General features: G+C 39.3%; 1 protein-coding gene across 1 annotated transcript; it reads left to right on the top strand.

The window, feature by feature from the left end:
- The first annotated feature begins 341 nt into the window (after positions 1-341).
- LOC149159623 (xyloglucan galactosyltransferase KATAMARI1 homolog) lies at positions 342-22,112 on the top strand. The gene is made up of 4 exons (XM_089434364.1): positions 342-1,143; positions 1,260-1,492; positions 21,768-21,821; positions 21,909-22,112. Exons 1-4 carry the CDS (start codon positions 342-344, stop codon positions 22,110-22,112), a joined length of 1,293 nt encoding a protein of 430 aa, XP_089290490.1.
- The last annotated feature ends 1,581 nt before the right edge of the window (positions 22,113-23,693 follow it).

Here is a 23,693-nt window from a genome sequence, read left to right as displayed (position 1 = left end):
TTCTTGCACGCAAATTGACCCATAATCATATTGGAATCGACCGGTTTTATTATTTTTAAATTTAATCAACCTGGCTTATTTTTATTAAATTTATCTAAGAGTTCTCGTAGAATCAACTTGGTTTACTCTTATGATCAAATCTGTCGCTTTTGCAATCAAATCACCACATCATTATTATTATTATTTCGAAACGTTTCTTAACTATGAATGTTACGTTTTGCCTACCAAATGGAGGCCCACCAAATTCCTTTGCGATCTGCGCCTATATACAAATTCTCTGCACTCGACCTGCGTGTATACATAATTCATAATCCTCCCCCGATCATAGCACAAACGGGGCCATGAAAGAAACGAGTTACCTGCCGTTCGTATTGCTGTTTTTGATGTTGGTATGGACATGGAAAACTCTCCATTCCCCTCAATTCTCGTTGCCTCTCGTCGCCGATAGTTGCAGGGGTCAAAGAATTTTCATGTACCAACTTCCTACGGAATTCAACGCAGATATCTTGAAACAGTGCAAGTTCGGTCTCTCGCCCTGGTTGAACCTCTGTCCGCGCGCCGCCAACTATGGCTTCGGGCCGCCGTATAATAGCTCCCTGGGCGATGGCTGGTTCGACACGGATACTTATATGCTGGAGATCGTATTTCACGAGAGGATGAAGCAATACAGATGCCTCACTCCCGATCCTGCCATGGCCGACGCCGTGTTTGTGCCCTACTACACTGGCCTCGACGCTCTCAGATATTTGTATCCACAACCGGACAGAGTGCCCGAGTCGTCGCACGGTGTGCGGATCATGTCGTGGCTGAGAAAGAGAGACGAGTGGAATCAAAGCGGAGGAAGAAATCACTTCATGGTGATGGGTCGCACGGCCTGGGACTTCGGTGCTGGCAAGGGCTGGGGAACTGGTTTGCTGGAGGTCCCTGGGGTTCCTAACATGACGTTGCTGACGTTCGAAAAGCGCCCGTATCCGACTTCGTTTCAGGCCATCCCGTATCCTACTTCGTTTCACCCGTCGTCTGGTCGGCAAATCGCGGAGTGGACGACCCGGGTGCGGTCATCCACGCGGACTCGGCTTTTCACCTTTTTCGGCTCGGTCCGCCCCTACGTTAGCGACGGCGGCTTCCGCAAATTGCTTATGGGTCTGTGCTCGCGGTCGCCGGATAGCTGCCGCCTCGTGGACTGCGTGGCGGCGCGGTGCAGCCACGAGGCCGAGCCGGTCATACATGCGTTTGTGGAATCGGTCTTCTGCCTGCAGCCCCGCGGCGGTCGACATTCGATGCCATCATAGCGGGTTGCATTCCGGTGTTCTTCCACAAGGATACGGCGTATACACAGTATACGTGGCATCTTCCATCAGAGGGGGAGAAGGAGAGAGAAGGGTACTCTGTGTTTATCCCGCAGGACGACGTGGTGGCCAATGTGTCGATCGTGGAGCGAGTGCTGAGGGGTGTTAGCCCTGAGCGGGTGAAGGAGATGCAGGAGAAGGTGGTGAGTTTGATTCCCCATGTCATTTACACGATGAAGTCGACAACGGGCAATTCAAAGTTGGCGGGGTCGGTCCGGGATGCGTTCGACATCACCGTGGACAGGTTGTTGGACTCCATTTCTCAGCAGCCGAAGCGGTCAAATATGAAGCAGAGAAGAACACTGTAGCATGTGAAGCCGGTTCCCGTAGATATGTGAAGTCTGGTATCATTTTATTTAATACGAATTAAAGTTCGTACAACGGTAAAATTAATAAATTTGGTCATCTGTTCAAGCAGTAGTCTTCCATTGTCCGGCCACTTGCTGGCATCCTCCTGCCCACACTCCCGCTGGCCCCACTGCCATCCTCGTTGTCTTCCTTCCCTGGGTCCACCAACCTACTCTCAGGGTCTGTTCCTGCCTTATCGGTCCACTTTGCCTTCCCCCTATTCTCTCTCTCTACTTCCCAAACTTATTCTTGTTCTTGTACTCGTGCGGACAATGCCTGCCACTTCCCGGTCTCATCTTCGCTGACCCACCTCCTTCACAGGCAATTCCTATTTCATAGACTATTGAATAGTTAATGCGCCGTGACATGCAGGCATTTAACTTTCCTCTCTCTCGAGGCTGCTATCTCGATGGGCGTGCTTTCACTGAAAGAGCGAAAGTTAAATGCCTGCATGTCAGACCGCATTAACTATTCAATAATCTATGAAATAGGAATTGCCTCCTCTACATTGCTACACCCTAATGTAATCTCTGAAAACACCAAAAATTCTCATTTTTCCATGTGTAAATCCAAAATATCGGATTCCATATTTACTAAAAAAATATGTTTGCAACCAAGACAATATTCACATTAAAAGCTTCTTGACATTAAATATAATTTTTTTATCTATTTACCAAGTTGGGTGGGAAGGATGAAACAATTGACTTTACTATTTTAGAATATTTTTACAGTTTAGATATTAAATTGGTAAATCATTTTTTTTATATAATATAGTATACTTAAAATATATATAAATAACACCTTTATTGTTAAATTTTATTTTAATGAAAATACACTAACTTATTTCTCTTTGAATTAAGGCATAACTTTTTATTAAAAATTACGCAAAAAATAAATATTTTAAAAAGATAACGACAAAAATACATATTTATTAAATATTATAAAACATGATATAATTTTTAGCATGTTTCATTTCCCTTGTCGTCATTAAGAGGAAGCGTTATTTATGGCTTTATACATGGAGTTCATTGTCTACCTATCAGCCATCAAATAGCTAAATAATTATTAAAAAAAAACACAACGTTATTCATCACTTCATATGGGAAGTTGACCGTATACTTAACAAGTAGCCAAATATTTTAATTAAAGATTCGCTGATTTTGCATATTTCTTTTACCGCCTTCTCATAAAGAATTTCGATATAACATTAATTTAACAATGGCGTGCCTTTCTTCAAAGAACTAATTTGATTGTTGGTTGTTTCCAAGGCTCTCGAAACAAATAAGTGATGTGATGTTGGTATTAAATTGGAATAACAAATTTCTAATTTAAATTTTGTTATGTCTTGGTTTTGGGTTTAGATTAAATTAAGATAGATTGATTTTAAATATGAATTTAATGTAAGTTTATAAAGATTTAATTTCTTGTAAATATTTTTATGAATCTATATTATTTAAAATAATATTTTGTATGGTTATTTTTTTTAGTTTTATTTTTATTTTTAATTTATATTTGACTTTATATAACTAAAATCTCAATTTTAATAAGACAAAATTACCCATTACACTAAATTGTAAAATAAACTTTTTATCAATAAGAATTTTTTTTTCTTTATTAACTAGATTTATACAATTCTTATATTAAAAATAAATATAAAATTTAATGCGGTGTTAGGGCCTAAATCTACCTCAGGCTGAGAAAGGCAAGATCTAGGGTAACATCAAACCACGCTTAACCTAGTAACTAGCCCTACCAGGTCGGGAGAGGGCTCTTTCCTTGTCAATCTCAGAAAAAGGTGGCCAATAAAGCTTGAGATGACTGACGTGATGACTGATTTTAGGCTAGGTATGTGAACTGAGGAGTTTGAATGAATTTAATTTTGTTTTGCTGGCTCAAATGTGAAAGGCAGATTTGGGTCCGGGGAATGGACATAGTCTTGCAGAGGTCTCTATGGGGCGAGGTAGGAAAATGGTTTAGCACTTCAAATTGAGTGAGATGGATAGCTTTTAGACTAGTGAGGAGTTGGAGAAGGCATGAAAGTCTCAAGGTTCCTCTTCAAACAGCTGAAAACATAAATAACTAAACAAACCCTAGGTATCGCACTGCAACTTCAATGAATTCAGTCGTTATCCTTGTTTCATTTAGTTAAGATGAACAGAGAGAGATGATGGCATACATAAAACACATGTAAACTCGCAATTATAGAAGGAAACACAATATCAAATCAAGTTGCCACAAGAATCCCACAAAATGCTGCAAACCCTGGTCTTTTCTTTTTCCAAACTGTAGAAATGAATGTACAATAATGCTCAAAGCATTCACAAGAGTCCAACCTTTTCCAATGACTGAAAACTACTAGATATAGGCAACAAACAACTAATAATAGGCTTTAGGGGTGGAATTCATGAGTTTAGGAGTTGTTTCAACAAGATTTAAACTAAGAACTGAAAAGTAGGCAGTGGACCAGCATGCCTCTAAAACCTAAGAAACTGATTCATTCAATTGCAAATTACTTTTTTCATGATGAATCTACCTCTATGAGTGAAAATTTAGCATAATTACATCAAAATCCATCAAGTCACATCAAATTACATCATGAGTTTGACTATTAGAAAGAGAAAAGTCAAACTAGGAAGAAATTAGGTGAAAAACAGAGTTTTTTGCCAAAATAAGAAAATTTCATCTTGTGCACCGAGCTCTTGTCCCTGTGCACTGCGCTACTTTGGAGCTGATTTTGGAGGCCTTCCCGTGCCCCAAATTTTCTCCAAGTGGGCTTGTTGGAAAGGTTTGCCTGTCTACCTTCCAAAACAAGTAGAATTTCTAAATTTGGTCCCCATTTGCCCCTCCAAAAATGAATTCTCCCAACACTACTTCCTGTGTGTCCATAAAGGGCAGGAAGGTCATTTTTGAGGTGTTTTGACCCTTTTGGAAGCTCAAACCCTGTCAAAATTTCTTGGCCATGTGAGGGCATTCATATTTTTCCATGAGAAATCCAAAAATGCTGAGTTTTCCTCAAAAGGAGGTCTCTAACAAAAGCGCACGCCAGATAGCGTGATGCACCAGGCAGAAAAACCTGTTTTTAGGCCAAAAATTCAAATTTGCAAAAAGTTTCCCAAATTTCTTGAAATTTGGGCTGAATGTCCTTCATCAAGTGCTATGTTGGGCTGAGGAAGCCTCAGCCAAGATCTGGAGTCTATTTTGCTCTTTTCTCTTCCTCATGGCTTTCATCAACTTGGCCTTCAAAATCTTAATTCTCGCTTTGCACACCTTGTTTCTTGCTAAGTAGTGGTAGACCATGTGCCTCAACATCTTTTCCTCTCTGTTGGCCTTCTCCAACATCCTCTCCAAGTGCAAATTTGTCCTCTCAAGCTAAGATTCATGATCAGCTTGAATTTCTTGTTCAAGCGATGACAGCTTAATTTTCTTCCTCTTGGCAGCCTATTGGTTTGCCCTTATGTTTTGGAGTTCCATGATGGTTTGTTGATCCTCTAGCTGTTTGTTCCTCTGCTCCAAATAGTTAATTATCCACTTGGCCCTTTCCAAGTTGAGGGACAAATGATGAATGTCATCTTACTGCTCCCGAATGATCTCTTTGAGCTTTGAGCTCAAATCAGTGTCATCATCCTAAATAAGAATGAAATCTGCCTCTTGACCTCCTGAAGGTCCCTCATCATTCAAGGGCTTCTTACCCTTGTCCTGTACCTGCTCTGCTGATGGAGGAAACGAGACCTCTTCCACCCCGGGTGGAGATAATACTCGTTTTGCTGCTACAAACAATCTCCTAGTGCCCTTTTGGTATGTGACAAACACTGGCACACTAGTGGTTTGTGTCTGATGAACCACTTGATGATGTGAAGGCTCTCCTGCCTCATGAAAAACTGGTGGGGGCACTTGAGGACCAGTGAAGACCTCATGTGAGATGAAATCCTCCCATGAAACATTCAGTAGACTAAGCTGATGCAAAATCACAATTTTGATTAGTGCAAAGTGATAGATGTTGTTATATTGTTGGCGAGGAGGCTTCCTTTGCACTAATGTGGTCATCTTCTCAATATTCCGAAAAATTAAATAAGGGAGGTTCATCATCCTCACCCTAGTAAAATGCATCAACAATCTGATATGATAGGTGTACAGACAAGAAAATCTGCCCTCACAACTAAATTATTTAATTATGAGTTTCATCAAGGGAGCATATGTGTCCTGTAGGTACATGAATGGGAAAACTCTACTGACATGTCTCTGAAAACTAGCCTTGATATAAGGCTCATAATGATCTTTGTCTACCCGCTGCCCCTTATTCCACTGTTCACCTACATTTGGAATACTAGTTGCTTGAGCAATAGTCTCAGGTGTCAAGCTGAATGTCACACCTGCCAAATTGACTTGACCATTATGAAGATGAAGCACAAACAGTCTGGCCAGCTCATGGTGGTATTTGATTCTTTCCACCATCTCACAAAATTGATAACAGGATTGGTGTTGGAAGCATGTGACAGCAAGAGGACAGGCCAACAGCTTGGCAAGTGAAGTAGGCTCCTCCGGATTATGTTTTCCACTCTTATGAGGTCTCTTTGGTGCATGCATTTCTCTAGAAGAGTCACTGACTGTTTCCTCATTTCTATCATAGGAAGAATCTGACTCCATGTTTTCCAATGCTTGAGTTTCTTAGATGAGTACGAAGAGATTTTAGAGTGGCAATAGGAAATTGCTGCTAAAAGATAGGGATTTGATGATAGCACTGTGAAGGAACTATGTATGACGGGTTGGGGATGCTGCTGATAGGTTTTTTGGGAATAGAAGGGTTTGGGGAATGATATTTAGGATTTAGGGATATTTGATTAGGGTTTGGGATAGTGGGATTAGGGATTAGGGTTAGTAGTTTTAGGGATATGGGGAATAGGGAATGGGTAAATATGAATGAAAAGGGAGGGAGAAAATGAGGTGAGGGAGTGAGGGAGTGAAAATGATAAGGGTGGGATTTAGCAGTATAAACAACAATTTATAAACCCTATACAGTGTTTTTCAACCAGCGATGCAAGGAGCTAGGGTTTCAATTTTTCCTATTGAATCACCATGAACACTAAGTAAACATCATTCATTGGCCATGAGAGAGTGTCAACTTACTTGGATAATGAGGAATTAGCGATTTTGAGAGTTTGGAGGAAGCTGTGAGGGATTTCATGCCTTGTAGACCTGTGTGTCGCGCCACCTCACAGATGCGTCGTGCTACCTCGGTGCGTCACGCCAGTGTAAAATTTAAATGTGGAGTGGGGTCTGTGTGCACCGCGCTGCTTCTGTGCGCCGTGCCTTAACCCAGGTGCGCCGCGCCTGCAATTTTCACCCTTTAAACTCAAAATCGCTCTCTTGGCTTTTGAAAATGGAAATGCACTTGCTCTCCTTCACTTGGGGACACAAATGAGCCTTCTTTGTCATGAAAACACTTTATATGGCAATGGCTTTAATTTTTCACTCAAGAAAACCCACTTTGCTAATGTTTGACTTTCATTTGCTTTTTAAAACTCTGTTTTGGGTAGTTTGCTTTGCTTTTGCCTTTGATGGACTGAATGCTTTGACTTTTTGTTTGTTTTGCAGGTGGTGGAGTTGCAGAGGCTTGACAAGGTGACCAAGGCTACCTCTGAAATTATTACATATGGAAAAAATGAAATTACATCAAATTTAGTACATGAAACATAAAAAACTATGTTTTTCCTCAAAACAGGGTTTTGAGGAAAAATCAATCACTGAGCATGTGATTATGGAAATTATTGTTGCTGAGACTTTAATTGACCTCCTCATGTGCTTGCTGACCATTATTGAGCATTTTGAAGACCTTATTGACGAAACCCTAGACCCAATGAGACCTAAAACCCTAAAAGTGACTTTTCCAGATTTAAAGACAAAAAATGACTACAGATGATCTAGATGTATGAAAATGGGCCAGTAGGTAAAGAACATGAGGGAGAATGTATAATATGCCACTACCATCAGATGATCCATGACCCTAATGGAATGCAGCTAATCGAGTGAGACACCTAACATGCAATGCAACAAGAGAATTTGATCACTGATGGAGGGATGAAGATACCGACACTAACATTGGCTCCAATGGGGATGGTATCTCCTTGGAGGTGCCAAGAACTACAAACCTCTGGAAAGCATACAGTGCCTTCTTCCATTGGGATATGGAGTCAATAACTTCGACAAACCAAAACCAATATCTTGACTCAATTTCAGGATTGAAATCTGACTCAAAACTGACTCAATTTCAAGACTGAAATCAACTGAAAACTTGACTCAAACAATCCAAACCAAAACTGAAATCAAACCTTCAGTTTTATAGCCTTCACTTCAGGCCCCAAACTGAATGAATGATTACAATACACACTTGCAATGAAGGAAATAAAACGGTATATACAATGATACATATGACAGCAGAAAATATTTCAGAGATGGTACTGTTTCAGCAGTCGACCATTGACCGGCCCACCTGGACAATCTTCTCCATCCATTTCTTTCAGCAAGAAATCATTCTGACCCCGGTATGTAACAATTCTGAAAGGTCCTTTCCACAGATTCTCGAACTTGCTGTGTTTCCCTTTGTCTTTGTTTCGGGCATCCCATTTCAGCACTATGTCTTCAATTTGAAACTTGTCCGCTTTTGCCTTTCGATCATATATCTTCTTAATTCTCTCTTGTAGGTTGAAGGTATTTGATTGATTCTCCACTGCAAATGATCTTCCTCACTACCAGCTTCTTGCAAAAGTTTAACAACCAGAACTGCGAGAGATGTAGGAAAAACCGTTTCCACACCATACACGATCTTGAAAGGGGACATACCTATTAACTTTTTTTGACTTACTCTATCCACCCATAGTGCATTGACCAATTTATTATGCCATATTTTCTTGTTTGTTTCCAACAGCTTTTTGATAATGTTGACTAAAGATTTATTCAAGGATTCTGCCAAACCATTACCTTGTGGATAATATGCAGTTGAGTGCCCCAAGGTAATTTGATACTTATTGCAAAAATCAATCATCTTTTTAGATTTAAAAGCTGCTGCATTATCTGTAATTAGCTTATTAGGACAACCAAAATGTGACAAAATATTGTTCTCAAGAAATTGAATTATTACCGAATCAGTGGCCTGCCGAGTAGGAATTGCCTCAATCCATTTAGTGAAGTAGTCTGTTGCGGTAAGGATCCACTTATGTTGTGCTAAAGAAGTAGGATGGATCTCACCAATAAAATCTAAACCCCATTGCTGAAACGAAGCACTTACTTCAACCGGTTTGAGTGGAAAAGGCCGTAATTTTCTCTTACCTTGAAAAATTTGACATTAATGGCAGCTTATAACAGTTTTGTACACATCAGAAAAGAGGGTTGGCCAATAATATCCCGCTCTCAAAATTTTATTCGCTGTTGTCTTCCAAAATAGATGACCTCCACAATCTCCTTTGTTAAAATCATCCGTGAAAATAGACACCATCGGGATCTTTCCAATAGAGTGCATTATTCATTATACAAAACTTGGCAACCTTTAATTTCAGGGTCCTACTTTTGTTCTTAGCGAATCCGGGTGGCGATGAAAGATGTTGGAGCACATAAACAATATCCGAGTACCAAGGAGAAAGGAGAAACATTTCATCTACCTGAACAGGTGAACTTTCCTCATCTTCCTCGGACATGGCAGCAATGAGATTTATGTCCAAGGCATGCAAATTAGATTCTGCCATTAGTTTGACTAGCCCTTGTCCTTTGATGAGCTATGTTAGTTTGATGTCCACATCATATTTTAACAAGGCTGTGATCCATTTGCCTCATCTCCCTTCCGGATCTGTTTGCACTAAGAAATCTTTAACAGCAGCGTTAAGGACATAAGCAAGGATTTGAGAATGCAAAATATAAACTCGAAAATCTTTCAATGCCTTTACTAAAGCAAGAGCTTTCTTTCCAATAATATTGTACTTTAAAGATGCATCCCTTATCGTTCTGCTGAAGAAAGCAATTGGTTTCTCAAGCTGGTCTTTTTTCTGCATTAAGACCGCTGCCATAGTATGATTTGAAGCAAATGAAAACAAAATAAAATCTTGCGAATAATCTGGGCTGATCAAAATTGGAGCTCAAGAAAGGGCTAGCTTTACCAAATTGAAAGACTTGATGGCTTCTTCGGTCTACTTCACTACATTATCTTTCTTTAACATGTTTGTGATTTCCCTCAAATGTTCTGCAATATTTGGCACAAAACGACGTAAGAAATTCATCTTACCATTGAATGACTGGATCTCCTTTTTATTTCATGGAAAATTAATTTTCTGAATGGCTTCCACTTGAGCTGGATCAATGTAGATGCCATCCTTGGATATGATATGACCGAGAAGCTTTCCTTCATCCATGGCAAACAAGCTCTTCTTTCGATTGAGAGATATGCCATACTTTCTACACCGCTGAAATACAATCTTCAAATGATAAAGGTGCTCTTCATCTGAATTAGAAAAAATTGTCAAATCATCAAGATAAACAACTAAAAATACATATTTCTCATTTGCAAATGCGATATCCATAACCCGCTGAAAGGTTGCACTAGCATTCTTTAGTCCGAAAGGCATCTTGGCATAATGGAAAGTTCCCCACGGAGTGGTGAACGTTGTTTTGTCTCTATCATCCTCATGGACCAGAATTTGGTTATAACCAAAATACCCATCGAGTAGCGACATGTGGGATGCTCCAACTACTCTTTGAAGTATGTGATCCATCTTGGGCAATGGATAGTTATCTTTCAAAGACACTTTATTCAGATTTCTGAAATCAATACATAATCGAATCTCACCTGTTTTCTTGCTCACAGGCACCAAATTAGAAATCCAATCTGAAAATCTTATCGAAACGATTATACCAGCTTTATATAATCAATTCACTTCCTTCTCTATTGAGGGCAACAACTTTGGATTTATCCTTCTTAGCTTTTATCGAAAGGGCTTTTGATTCGGCTTGATCGGGATGATGTGCTGAATTATGCTCTTATCATACGCCTTCAAATCTGAATAGTCCCAAGCAAATACATCAGTAAATGAAGATAATAAACTAATGTATTTTTTTGTTTACCTGTGGAGGCAAGGCCTTTGATAACTTGACCATTTTAGGATTTTCTGCTGATCCAATGTTTACATCTTCAACACCTTTCTCGGTGGGTGTCAAGTTCGGTTTCCGGGCTACATCATCTTGATCAAACAAATCCTCTAAAGGTATTAGACCTTTAGGAATGACATTGTCCTTGAGCTGCAAAACTTCCATATCTACTTCACCATCATCATGTTCTCCATCTATAGAAGTGTCTTTGTACTTGCCTTCATTTTGCAGAAATTCTTCAATCTCTTTATCATCTTGAAATACCCGCCAATATCTTTGATTATCTGGGACAACAGGGCAATGTTTCACATGAATTTCAAACTTATTGTTTGAATTCATCAGAATTTTCAAATTACTTGCAGCTATTGCGAGAGAATATGCAATAACATTCTGAAGACAAGGGACACATGTCAAAGTGTAGTCAGGAAACAATCTCAAAATATCTAACACCACATTCCGGTAAGCCCTCATGTGAGGATGCTTAGCTTGGTATTCACCTTTCACTTGCTTGATAACTAACTTGGAGTCACCATATACTGAAATTCTTTTATCATTTAACTTCTTAAAGATTTTTAGACCAGCAATTAAAGCTTCATATTCAGCCTCATTATTTGAACAATCAGAAGCTAATTTATACGAACAAACCCTTACATTAATTGGCACTTTATTTGGAAGAAATGCAGGGTTGCATATCCAAATGCCAATTCCAGCACCTTCCCTACCTACCACACCATCAAAATCCATGCTCCACAACCCAGCTTCATCCTCCAAATGCTGAAATTCTTTTTGCTCTTCTTCTTTTGCTTGTTGTCCATCAACTTTTTGTTGTTGTTAGAAGGTTGATTGCTCAGCGGTACTATCAAGATTTCGTCTTTCTTGATCTAGTACAGCTCTGAAATTTTCAGTGATCTCTGGAATATCTTCTATTTCAACTACTTGACTATTTACATCATTAAAAATATCAGAATATAAAACAAAAGATTCCAAATCAATATGTACATAGTTGATTGGATGATTTAGAGGTTTCTCCTTGCTAGTGATCATGTACTTCATCTTTTTCTCCCGATATAATTTCCTCAACTGTCCAAACACGGGAATAGTAGCATAGGAGAAATCAAGCTGCAATGTCCCTTTGAGTTTTTCTCCCCAAGATCTGGAAAGAAACATGCCAAATCTAGGAGGAATATCTGCCACAACCACATCCATCAAAACATTCTTCGTCAAAATTTGATCTAAAGTGATAACCAAATCTTTAATAAGCCCAATGCACCTGACCCTACCAGAATCAAAGGAATATAGATCATGGTACTTGCGAGTGATATTTAAACCCAATTTTTCCATGATTGCTTTAGGCATGAGATTATGAGAGGCTCCTGAATCGAACATGGCATTGTGCAATACAAAATCATGCAATCTAAGGCTGATGTAAAAAGGAGCTACATCACTATCCTCAGACTGACCTTCCAATGTTGGCCTAAAGATAAGTTCGGGCTGACCATCCTCCACATTTACCATATCAGATAATGGATCCAAATTCAAAATCTTAGACACCTGACCTTTATAGCTGTTGTTCTTCATTAATTCAATCAAAGGAATTGACACTTTTAACTTAGTAATTTCATTTTCTAAGCTAAAGGCTGATGTTTTCTCTACCTCTTTGACTGGAGCATCCTTCTTTTCAGTCTTCTCCTTTGATGCAATTGGCTGATTTGATATTTCATTTGCTTATTGTGTTTTACTGGTGGTAGTATCAGTTGTCTCCTTTCCCTTTCTCTGTGCTATTGGGGAATCGTTCTTTGGCGGTGACACTTCTTTCTTCTTTTGAATTGGGTTGATGGGAACTTCTCTGCTCCTGAGTGAATATTTTCATTGCTAGGCTGTCAAAGTATTCATGTAACCCCTCTGATATTCATCAGACTCTTCTTCAAAAATTGTTTCATTTTCCAAGATGAAATCTTTGTCCTTTTGTACAACTGGGCTTTTTGAATATTCTTCATCTTCAGTGATATAAATGGGCAGATCATTAGGTGTAAAGATATGATTCTCCTCACCAATTATATTCTCATCATCATCTGATTCCATACCATGTACAAAATTCTACTGTATGGTTGTCTTCACTTGCTGTTGTGCCACTTAGTCTTGTGCTCTTTGTTCTCGTTGCTTGATTCTGAATTGTGGTTGCTGCTAACCATGAAAGTTTGGATTTCTGACTTGTGCTTCAGGCTTATCAGCAATTGTGATCCTATCAAACATCTTCTTGATCTTGCAAAGCAAATTATCGGAGGAAGATGCTTCCTCTTTTATAGTCACTTTCTTTTCGGCCTTTGCTCTAGCTCTCTTAGCAAGCAGATTTGCCTAAACACTGACTGCAATTTTCTACATGTCCTCCAATGTAGTCAGATCTCTTTCCCTCAATTGATATGCCATGTCAGGATCAAAGCCATCAGGAAATTTAATCAAATCTAGCCCCATAGGTGGCTTTATATCAATAGGAATTGCATTGTAAACAATATTGAATCTGACACAATAATCTTGACCAACATTCCTCTTGATGTTTTCATATTCTGAAAGGATTTGAAGAGGGTTTTTCTTTACCTCCCAGCGATCCAAGAACTGTCTCTGAAGATTGGTCAGTGTAGTGATACTCGCAGCCAGCAAAGCTCTGAATCACTTCCGCACTTCACCTCCAAAAGTTTGCACAAATAATCTCATAGTCACATTTTCGGCATCAATCTCATGAAGGTCAAAGAAATCAGTCATCCTATCCACATGTTGTTGAGCTGTGATACTTTGAGGAGTGCCATCAAACAATGGGATCTTGCTTTGGTAGTCAGCGGGCATGGCATCCAAGTTTTGAGGCAACACAAGGGGTGCATATCGGGCAACCATTGCTCTAGGTGGATTTACAACTGGCCTTGGGGATGTAGGAGGAGTCGGAACAATGATAGCAGCTGACGATGTAATTGGTGTATGAGGTGTCGAAGGAGGAGAGGAAATATGAGATGTTTGAGGTGTTGATGGGGTTGATGGGGGAGAAGAGACAGGAGGTCTCTGATCTGATATAGTGGGTTGCACGGGAATGGTGGGAATGAAAGGAGGTTCGGTAGGATTTCCTGAACCAGATGCAATTGCAGATGAACCAAGAGTTGCTGATGCGGATTCTAAGAACTCAGGAATATTTGAAGCCACAATGGAAGTCTAAAGATTCAAGATATAACTATCAATTGATATATTTTCCCTTTCAATTTCAAGATCTTTAACAAACTCTAGATTTAATACAGTAGAACCAACAACACTTTCATATTTAGTCTCAAACAATGACAGATCAAAACATTCGTCAAACTCAAGATCTTCGAGATATTCAAAAACAACAAGACACAAACGAGATTTGAACACGGTAATCAGAGAACTTTCTTGCCGAAGAATTCTTGGGATGAGATTTGGCTTTTCATACACAGTAGGAGGATCAGGATCAGGATTGGCTCTGGTGTATCATCTGGAAGCCAGTGTGTTGAATTATTCCCAAAAATCAAATGAACAAAAAAAACTTGTTCAGCCTATCAAATTCTAAACTCATCATCCAAAGTCTAGAATTACTTAATGATACTGGTGTAATCGTTTAGATCATATGTTCAGTTTATAAACTAGATCGGAGATTGACTGAAGCAGCATTCATCTACTTTCACTAATGCCTGGCTAACTTTAGGCTCCGTCTGTAGTCTACAAAGCAAAAACAATGATAATAAACTTTCTTACCCAGTGGAGTTGCCACTATGTTAGGGCCTAAATCTACCTCAGGCTGAGAAAGGCAGGATCAAGGGTAACATCAAACCATGCTTAACCTGGTAGCTAGCCCTACCAAGTCGGGAGAGGGCTCTCTCCTTGTCAATCTCAGAAAAAGGTGGCCAATAAAGCTTGAGATGACTGATGTGATGACTGATTTTAGGCTAGGTATGTGAACTGAGGAGTTCGAATGAATTTAATTTTGTTTTGCTAGCTCAAATGTGAAAGGCAGATTTGGGTCCAAGGAATGGACACAGTCTTGCAGAGGTCTCTATGGGGCGAGGTAGGCAAATGGTTTAGCACTTCAAATTAAGTGAGATGGATAGCTTTTAGACTGATGAGGAGTTGGAGAAGGCATGAAAGTCTTAGGGATCCTCTTCAAACAGATGAAAACATAAATAACTAAACAAACCCTAGGTAGAGCATTGCAACTTCAATGAATTCTACCTTTATCCTTGTTTCATTTAGTTAAGACGAACAGAGAGAGATGATGGCATACATAAAACACATGTAAACTTGCCATTATAGAAAGAAACACAATACCAAATCAAGTTTCCACAAGAATCCCATAAAGTGCTGCAAAGCCTAGATTTTTCCTTTGCCAAACTGCAGAAATGAATGTACAATAATGCTCAAAGCATTCATAAGAGTCCAACCTTTTCCAATGACTAAAAAAATAATAGATATAGGCAAAAAACATCTCATGCTAGGCTTTAGAGGTCGAATTCATGAGTTTAGGAGCTGTTACAACAAGATCTAAACTAAGAATTGAAAAGTAGGCAGTGGAACAACATGCCTCTAAAACCTAGGAAACTGATTCATTCAATTGCAAACTACTTTTTCATGATGAATCTACCTCTATGAGTGAAAATTTAGCATAATTACATCAAAATCCATCAAATCACATCAGATTACATCATGATTTTGATTATTAGAAAGAGAAAAGTCAAACTGAGAAGAAACTAGGCGAAAAACAGAGTTTTTTGGCCAAAATGAGAAAATTTCATCATGTGCGTCGTGCTCCTGTCCCTATGCACCACACTACTTTGGAGCTGATTTTGGAGGCCTTCCCTTGCACCAAATTTTCTTCAAGTGGGCTTTTCGGAAAGGTCTGCCTGTCTACTTTCCATAACAAGTGGAATTTCTAAATTTTGTCTTCATTTTCCCCTCCAAAAATTAATTCCCCCAACACTGTTTCCTGTGTGTCCAAAAAGGGGCAGAAAGGTCATTTTTGAGGTGTTTTTGTTTGGAAGCTCAAAACCTGTCAAAATTTCTTGTCCATGTGAGGGCATTCATATTTTTCTATGCGAAATCCAAAAATGTTGATTTTTCCTCAAAAGGAGGTCTCTAGCAAAAGCATGCACCAGGTGGCGCGGCGCAACAGGCAGAAAAACCTGTTTTTTAGGCCAAAAATTCAAAATTTGCAAAAAGTTTCCCAGATTTCTTGAAATTTGGGCTGAGCGTCCTTCATCAAGTGTTGTGTTGGGCTAAGGAAGCCTCAGCCAAGATATGGAGTCTATCTTTCTCTTTTCTCTTCCTCGTGGCTTTCCTCAACTTGGCCTTCAAAATCTTGATTCTCGCTTTACGCACCTTGTTTCTTGCCAAGTAGGGGTAGGCCATTTGCCTCAACATATTTTCCTCTCTGTTGGCCTTCTCCAGCATCCTCTCCAAGTGGAAATTTGTCCTCTTAAGCCAAGATTCACAATCAGCTTGAATTTCTTATTCAAGCGATGACAGCTTAATTTTCTTCCTCTTGGCAGCCTGCCAGTTTGCCCTTATGTTTTGGAGTTCCATGATGGTTTGCTGATCCTCTAGCTGTTTGTTCCTCTGCTCCAAATAGTTAATTATCCACTTGGCCCTTTCCAGGTTGAGGGACAAATGATGAATGTCATCTTGTTGCACCCGAATGATCTCTTTGAGCTTTAAACTCAAATCAGTGTCATCATCTTGAATAAGAATGAAATCTGCCTCTTGACCTCCTGAAGGTCCCTCATCATCCAATGGCTTCTTACCCTTGTCCTGTATCTGCTCTGCTGATGGAGGAAATGAGACCTCTTCCACTCTGGGTGGAGATAGTACTCGTTTTGCTGCTGCAAACAATCTCCTAATCTCCTAGTGTGACAAACACTGGCACACTAGTGGTTTGTGTCTCATGAACCATCTGCTGATGTGAAGGCTCTCCGGCCTCATGAAAAACTGATGGGGGCACTTGAGGACCAGTGAAGACCTCATGTGAGATGAAATCCTCCCATGAAACATTCAGTAGACTAGGCTGATGCAAAACCAAAATTTTGATTAATGCAAAATGATAGATGTTGTCATACTGCTGATGAAGAGGCTTCCTTTGCACTAATGTGGTCATCTTCTCAATATTCCGGCAAATGAAATAGGGGAGGTTCATCATCCTCACCCTAGTAAAGTGCATCAACAATCTGATATGATAGGTGTATAGACGAGAAAATCTGCCCTCAAAGCTGAAATATTTAATTATGAGTTTCATCAAGGGAGCATATGTGTCTTGTAGGTACTTGAATGGGAAAACTCTACTGACATGTCTCTGAAAACCAACCTTGATATAAGGCTCATAATGATCTATGTCTACCAGCTACCCCTTATTCCACTATTCACCTACATTTGGAATGCTGGTTGCTTGAGCAATAGCCTCAGGTGTCAAGGTGAATGTCACACCTGCCAAATTGACTTGGCCATTATGAAGATGAAGCACAAACAGTCTGGCCATCTCATGGTGGTATTTGATTCTTTCCACCATCTCACAAAATTGATAATAGTATTGGTGTTGGAAGCATGTGACAGCAAGAGGACAGGCCAACATCTTAGCAAGTGAAGTAGGCTCCTCCCGGTTATGTTTTCCACTCCTATGAGGTCTCTTTGGTGCATGCATTTCTCTAGAAGAGTCACTGACTGTTTCCTCATTTCTGCCATAGGAAGAATCTGACTCCATTTTTTCCAATGCTTGAGTTTCTTAGATGAGTATGAAGAGATTTTAGAGTGACAATAGGAAATTGCTGCTAAAAGATAGGGATTTGATGATAGGACTGTGAAGGGACTATGTATGAGGGGCTAGGGATGTTGTTGATAGGTTTTTGGGGAATAGAAGGGTTTAGGGAATGATATTTAGGATTTAGGGATATTTGATTAGGGTTTGGGATAGTGGGAATAGGGATTAGGGTTAGTAGTTTTAGGGATACGGGGAATAGGGAATGGGTAAATATGAATGAAAAGGGAGGGAGAAAATGAGGTGAGGGAGTGAAAATGATAAGGGTGGGATTTAGCAGTAAAAACAACAATTTATAAACCCTAGACAGTGTTTTTCAACCAACGATGCAAGAAGCTAGGGTTTCAATTTTTCCTATTGAATCACCATGAACACTAAGTAAACATCATTCATTGGCCATGAGGGAGTGTCAACTTACTTGGACAATGAGGAATTAGTGATTTTGAGAGTTTGGAGGAAGCTGTGAGCGATTTCGGGCCTTGTAGACCTGTGCGCCACACTGCCTCGATGCATCATGCCAGTATAAAATTTAAACGTGGAGTGGGGTCTGTGTGCGCCGCGCTACTTCTGTGTGCTGCGCCTTAACCCAGGTGCGCCGCGCCTGCGATTTCCATCATTTAAACTCAAATCGCTCTCTTGGCTTTTGAAAATGGAAATGCACTTGCTCTCCTTCACTTGGGGACACAAATGAGCCTTCTTTGTCATGAAAACACTTTATATGGCAAGGGCTTTAATTTTTCACTCAAGAAAACCCACTTTGCTAATGTTTGGCTTTCATTTGCTTTTTAAAACTTTGTTTTGGGCAGTTTTCTTTGCTTTTGCCTTTGATGGACTGAATGCTTTGACTTTTTGTTTGTTTTGCAGGTGGTGGAGTTGCAGAGGCTTGGCAAGGTGACCAGGGTTACCTCTGAAATTATTACATATGGAAAAAATGAAATTACATCAAATTTAGTACATGAAACATAAAAATCTTTGTTTTTCCTCAAAACAGGGTTTTGAGGAAAATCAATCACTGAGCATGTGATTATGGAAATTATTGTTGCTGAGACTTTAATTGACCTCCTCACGCTCCTACTGACCATTATTGAGCATTTTGAAGACCTTATTGACGAAACCTTAGACCCAATGAGACCTAAAACCCTAAAAATGACTTTTGCAGATTTAAAGACAAAAAATGACTACAGATGATCTAGATGTATGAAAATGGGCCAGCAAGTAAAGAACATGAGGGAGAATGTATAATATGCCACTACCATCAGATGATCCATGACCCTAATGGAATGCAGCTGATCGAGTGAGACAACTAACATGCAGTGCAACAAGAGAATTTGATCACCGATGGAGGGATGAAGATACCGACACTAACATGCGGAATTTGAATAATGGTCATTTATTTAAATATAAATACACTGATAAGCGTCCCCCCTATCAGAATCGGCAAGTTAATCATTTTCTTAATTAATCTTTTTGATCGGATGGCCTGAATTCAGATGCCAGTATATTCTTGTAGTCTCCACTAGATCAATGACTGAAATTAAAAGCCATAACTTCCTTGCATATCTAAAAGGGGTGTTTAAACCCTACTTAAATTAATTTTTTACCAAATGAAATTAAAATTTTATTGTGCCTCTCATTTATCTCCACATATAAGGATTAACAAAAATAATATTAAAAAATAAAATAAAAAGAATATGAAACAATATAGGATGGAACAACAGTTTTCCTTGCATATGCGCAACCTAGCAACATGCAGTTATCCCATCATTTAATCATGAAACGCTTGACTATTGGCATTCTCACCATTCCTCCTCCCCCTTCGTATGAAGATGTATACAGATACCTCGGCTGGCACGCTCCTCCCCACCATTCTCTGAATGCTTTCCCAAGTTGCAGGGACGGATCGTCGGCATTTACTCAACCTGTGTAGCTCGACGCCATGAATGAATCGTTGCGGAGCTACAGGTAAATAACTAGGGTTTAGTTTTAGCCGCTTTTTTCATTATTGTTTTGACCTAATGGGTTACCATTTCTGATTGTTTTTTTGGTTTCTTCTCCAACGCAGGATGTGATTCCGTTCAGAGGTGCACTTGTCCTCTCTGCAGATCTCCCACATTCTAAACACAGCACGTTTGGAGATGCTCTATCATCAACAATATGAAGTCTGGTTTTCTGGTAATTGTTACTGTAACTCTATGCCGCTGGTCAAATCAAATGAAATGAGAAAGGCCATTGTGAAAAGGCTTGGCGTAGATTTAGGAACATTTTAGGTTGGATCTGGACAGTCTTTTCAGTTGTAGTTTTTCATTATTCAGTGAATCACTTTACAATTTTGTGGGTAATTTGATTATTTATATTTAGTTTCTTTGTTTCCATGTTATCAAACTTGTCTGCCGCATAAAATGTCGTATCATTATCACGACTTTCACTCGCCCGTGAGTGTTATTATTTTCATATAACCATCAATGGTGTAGTCTACATAGGAACTGATTTCATGGACCATTTTCAGTAGAAAGCCGCCATTAGTTCTTTGAGGATTCTCATAATGAATTTGTTCTTTGATATTGCTTTACTTTTGACTTTAAATTTGTGCCCTGAATTTAATGTTTACTATAAAAAGTACAATGAGTAAATTTTATTTTTCTATAATCTGAATACCTAATATTTTTGACTTCTTATTGCGATCGCACATCATTCTTAATTACATAATTTATAAGATGATTTATGATCCTTTCTTCAAACAGCTAGGTTTTTTCCATTCTGTATCCTTTCCAAAACTTTTTATTGCATTCTCTGTCTCAGAGTTGAGGACGTTGTCCAATCTAGAATTCGAAGACAGCAGTCACCATGCATGAACAAATAACTATGAACATAATTTCAGCATTAAATTTTGACAGAACCTTCACATTAATTCTTCTGGTGGCGGATGTATGGAAACGCTTTTCTGCTACAGAGGTGGTATGGCCATTAATAAATCTCTTCACCACCGTTCTCACTGATATGAAAAAATATTTTTCCTTTTGCGGTATCAAACTGATGTAGTAGAATAGTTCGCATCGCAGTACACTGAGAAATTTTTTTCTTCTATGTATGAATGTGTATTATGAAAAAATATTAATTATTAATACTCATTTTGTAACTACTAATATCATTTTTCATTACTATATTATACCTGAAAATAAATCATTCGGAATCAAATGCAAATCACTATAAGACTTCATAATGAATGCGCAGCCGACTACATAAGAAAACATCAGTAAGAGTAGGGTGTACCTATCAATGCAGCAAAATTAAACAACTGTGTGATTGATAAGTGATTTTAAATAATGTTAACAAAATATATCAAAAATCTTCCGGATCCAATCACATTACATGGCATGAAAATTGCTCTTTTACAGAAGTTTAAAATTTTAAATTATTACTCTATATAAAAGGGAGAGGGTAAAAAGAGTTATTTTTTGACATTGCACGTTTGTTCCAAACTTTTACTCAAAAATATCATATAATGTAATGGATCCAAAAAAATTCACATCAAAATGGTTCATCTCACTAAAACTTAAACTCCCAAAAATATATAATAATAATAATAAAACATATTACTATAATAGCAAGATCTTTGTAAGAAAGTATCAATCTTGATTGCATTCAATGCCTCTCCCCATCTCACCTACCAAGCCCCCCAGCACCCAGTAGAAAATAATATATTTTATGTAAGTGCTATTAAATTTTGATGTAACTTTTATCATATATATATTAAACAATAATTAGTTATTAGTTCACTGTCTTTTTATTTTATTCCGTTATGTTATATACGAACGATGTGATATTGGGTAAATAAAAAAATAATAAACTAATCATTAACCAGATGCATGATATTTATTGCTTTCTCACACATCAATTCCGTCGCAATCTTCTCTGTGGCCATTACATTCTGCATTTAGTCTAAATGAGGCTATGGCTTTGATGCAGAGGTTTTGTTCCACTACATCCTGATCACTGTTCTTCTTACATGCTAAATTTTTAATGATGTAAATGAAGAGATTTAATGCTAGATTTTAGACGTAATTGATATGGATAATAAGATTGTCTTTCTGATTAAGGGAACAATCACTAAAATACTGCTAGCTGTTAAATAATTTTCGCAGGTCAATGAGAAAGATTATGATACCGCTGAACCAATGTTATTCGTTCTTTACATGGTAATTACATAGTACCAAGTTTAGTTGATGTATTAAAGAAGGCGCCATGATGCAGATGGCTGATAAGTGAATGCATCCTTGATGCAGTCTGAAAGATACCTAAACAGATGCTATGATCTAGAATGTCCAGGATTTGTGGCAGCTGATGGCACTGACATTCGACCCGGCATTACACAAATGGGGCCGGTATCGGAGATTGGAGGGGAACAGGATGAGTTTTCTCTAATGCTTGACCTCGTAAGCAATGTGTATTTTGATGTGTCAATTTTATGCCAAATAAAAGCTAAATAAGTAAAATATTATTGGATGCACAACGAATGACGCGAGACGCAGGTCTGGTATGGGCTTTATTTTTCAACGGTGAGAATATAGGTCATTGGCCTGCCTCATTGTTCAATCGGCTTGCTCATGGCGCAACTCACTTCGATGCTGGAGGGAAAGTTTCCATGACTAAGACGGAGATGGGTAGCGATCACTTTGCTGTGGAAGAATATGGTTTTGTCGCATATACGAGGGCCATACAATTGTTTGATCAGACGGGGGCTGAGTTTGATCCCGAATATCACGTTATTGTAGACAAGCCCAAAAAATGGAGGAAGTTCGCCAGCTTCCGCAAGGCGGCTCAGGCTTTGGCTCTGGCTGGATATCGTCTGGTCCACTCATGGGCCTTCGCATTATCCTCCGTCGTTGATCTGCTCCCACAGATCCAACGCTTTACATTGGTTTCGGGTTGCCAACACACACGAGGTTTAACCGCCCGAAAAAGCGGTTTCCCCACTCTGCTCACTCGCCCTTTGATACCAGTTACCATTCTTCCTCCACCCGATAATCCACTTACACTGTTTAAAAACTACTCCTACATTCTTTTGGGGTTTTCTTCAGGCTCTTCTCCTTCGGTTAATTTCTGCGATGCAATGCGATCCTAATTCTTCCACTCCTATCTTTACCTCTACTGTCACGCCCCTACACCTACGGTGATCTTCCAACCACTTGTAGCGAGGTGCGGCACCACCGAGCGCTTTCTTTTTAACAATACTAACACCCGTGGACTACGCTTACTCCAACATGAACATACTTAGCTTATGCAACTGAATAAAACAGTATCCTTTATACTTTAGTGAAGACCATTCTCAATTATTAACCATGAACAATAAACCGAGAACATCAACAATAATCAAGTACAAAGGGAGGGGCAACTCCCAGAAAGTCTGCCCAACAATGTATTATAACAGCTTTTCTTCAATAGTACAAATACAAGTGATGCTTGACAATCTTCAAGCCAACACTTAGAATAATTTTACAACAAGGCATAAACCAGCCTTCTTACAAATTATGTGCACCTTTGCACAAAGTGAAACGCTCACCCGAGCCTCCTAATTCACCTTGCCAAATCCTGCACACAATTGCCTGTCCAATCTCCACCTCTCAACCCGGGTCAAAATTCCATCTCCACACAAGGGAGGAACTACACATAAGACATGTGTATTCCCCTTTTACCCCTGCGCAGCCTTTTTACCCCTTTCGCTGATTTAGAAGTGCGAAGATTGATGTTTCAAATGAGGTGCAGCCTTCCTCATTTATACGCTTGCCATCATGTTACATAACCATGGGCCGACATGTTAAATAACATCATGAAGCCCCCACGTCATATCTTTTAAGATGTCGGCTTTATAAGTTTTATGTCCACGTGCCATGCATATATAAACCTTCGTGCATCCTCATATTATGTACACTCAAGTGTGACACTTAACCAATTTTCGCATTTTCGTGTGCGCTCACTCGCCCGTGTGCGCTCACCTGCCTGTCGTGCAGACCCGCCCGCCTGTCGTGCAGACCCGCCCGCCTGTCGTGCAGACCCGCCCGCCGTGCAGC

This window comes from Pinus tabuliformis, chromosome 5_2 (genome assembly GCF_031772625.1).
Source record: "Pinus tabuliformis cultivar Carrire ecotype Pingquan chromosome 5_2, CPIR1, whole genome shotgun sequence".
NCBI lineage: Eukaryota > Viridiplantae > Streptophyta > Pinopsida > Pinales > Pinaceae > Pinus > Pinus tabuliformis.
The sequence above is the reverse complement of the archived record's forward strand: the minus strand, read 5'-3'. Positions and strand labels throughout refer to the sequence as shown.